The following is a 1816-nucleotide window of genomic DNA, read 5'->3' on the forward strand; positions in this document are numbered from 1 at the left end:
AGTGAAGGAAGAAGCGACGAGACGCAGCTTGAGAAGCTGATACAGCGCGCTTAAACGATTGACAAACCTCAGGGAGCAGCGGCACTAACAAATTTAATCTCACTTTTCATTTTTCCTCCTTGAGTGTGAAGCTTTCGGTCATACGACTCACAACAGCTCACATCCGTGTATTGTCCACGGCCCTAGTTTTGCCGAACATAAGGTACTGCGAGCGAAGACACAACAACAGCGTGCTATTCACCATTGGCCTTTGCAGCGCAGTTTCTTGGACCTCAGTTTGCAATCTCCTCCCCAACGCTCAAGAACCAAACCTACACGAGAGAATCTCATGCGTTTCACTCAGTTTTTGGTGGTGGCCACTGCGTCGTTCTTCCTTGCCAGCGATGTTTCTTCGATGACCGCCGACTTGAACCAGGACTCGAGGGTTGCCTCGCCCGCCAACCCAAGCCAGCGACTTCTGAGGGTCCACCACGCAGCTATCGAAGCCGACTCTGAAGACGAAGAACGATCTCTGACTACGCGGGAAATGAAGAACATGATGAAGAACTTGACGACCAAGGAGGAATTTGCCTCAACGCTGGGTATTTCGCAGTTGATCAACTCCGACCTGAACGGGGGTGCTTTGATGAGGTTCATGCAGAGTAGCGCAGGGCATGGAGATAATAATATAATATCAATAGCATTGATATTATATTTATTTAATAATTTATTATTGCCTGTTGCTGTTTTCAATACAATGCAAAATAACAGATAATACTATTTTATTGTTTGTCCTCCTACCAACCATTTGAAGCTTACTCCGCCACCATTCATCACCAACGCGGTTGCACGGACGATCGACTCCTAACTCACTTACAAATTCGAACTCCAAACCAAAACTACCCTCCTCACCCCAACACCTACGATGACGTCGCGTCAGCTGTGCTCCTTCTTCTACTCCGATCTCAGTGAAGGGCTCTTCCAGTGCAAAAGTGTGGGTGTAAGCGTAAACAATCCAGCGGCAGTGGCTACAGCAATCTCCTAGGTCACATGCATGCTGGCTACACGAGCGAGCTGAACTCCAAGCCGCTACCACCACCCCAACCATCGACATGTTCGGGTTTGTGATCACCCTCAATATCTACCAATGGATGCGCTGGATTATTCAGCGGAATTTGCCCATCACAGAAGTAGAGAACAAGCTGACTCGTGTTAAAAGGTTTGAAAATAATATTGTATTTTTACGTGGTATGTGTACGTAAAACAGCTGCATTGATCCACTTCAGATTTGTATGACTTAAACCACATCTATTACAAAGCACACTCTCTTAACAGTGAAACCCGGCACATCGATGCGAGCGTGGCAGTGGCTGTTGTTGCGCGTTGGAATACTTAAAGATGAGCAGCAAAACGTTGCGTCTCGTCTAGCGATCCCGTCTACATCCCCAGATCAGTGAACGCTATCACTTGTCCCATCAAATCTATCATAGGGCTTCCGTAGGGGCCATTAATCGATGCGGAACTGTACTTCAACCATCTGTATAAAAAAGTTACACTGGGAATGTAACGGGTTACACGGGTGCGGCGCACACATGGGTACGGCGTACTCGAAGAGTTAACAGGCTCTCAGTACATGACTTGTAGAGTTAACAATGGCCTCAGTACATAGTCTGAGGGCCACACGATATACATTTGATTAGGTTTAACTATGCTAGATAGTTAAACATAGATAGCGGCTTGGTCGCAATAAAAACAAATAAAACACTTCTGTTTTTGAAGAATAAAAGTTATTAGTGTTCTTAATAACTTTGATCCCTGTTCTTGGGCTGTAAGTTTC

At 45.9% G+C, this 1816-nt stretch overlaps 1 protein-coding gene across 1 annotated transcript; it reads left to right on the forward strand.

The window, feature by feature from the left end:
• Positions 1-328: 328 nt before the first annotated feature.
• PPTG_10562 (hypothetical protein) lies at positions 329-754 on the forward strand (the record flags this gene model as incomplete). Its single annotated transcript, XM_008905936.1, has 2 exons — positions 329-630; positions 751-754. 2 exons carry the CDS (start codon positions 329-331, stop codon positions 752-754), a joined length of 306 nt encoding a protein of 101 aa, XP_008904184.1.
• Between the last annotated feature and the right edge of the window lie 1062 nt (positions 755-1816).

The sequence above is a fragment of the Phytophthora parasitica genome (assembly GCF_000247585.1).
Source record: "Phytophthora parasitica INRA-310 unplaced genomic scaffold supercont2.22, whole genome shotgun sequence".
Classification (NCBI taxonomy): Eukaryota; Oomycota; class Peronosporomycetes; order Peronosporales; family Peronosporaceae; genus Phytophthora; species Phytophthora nicotianae.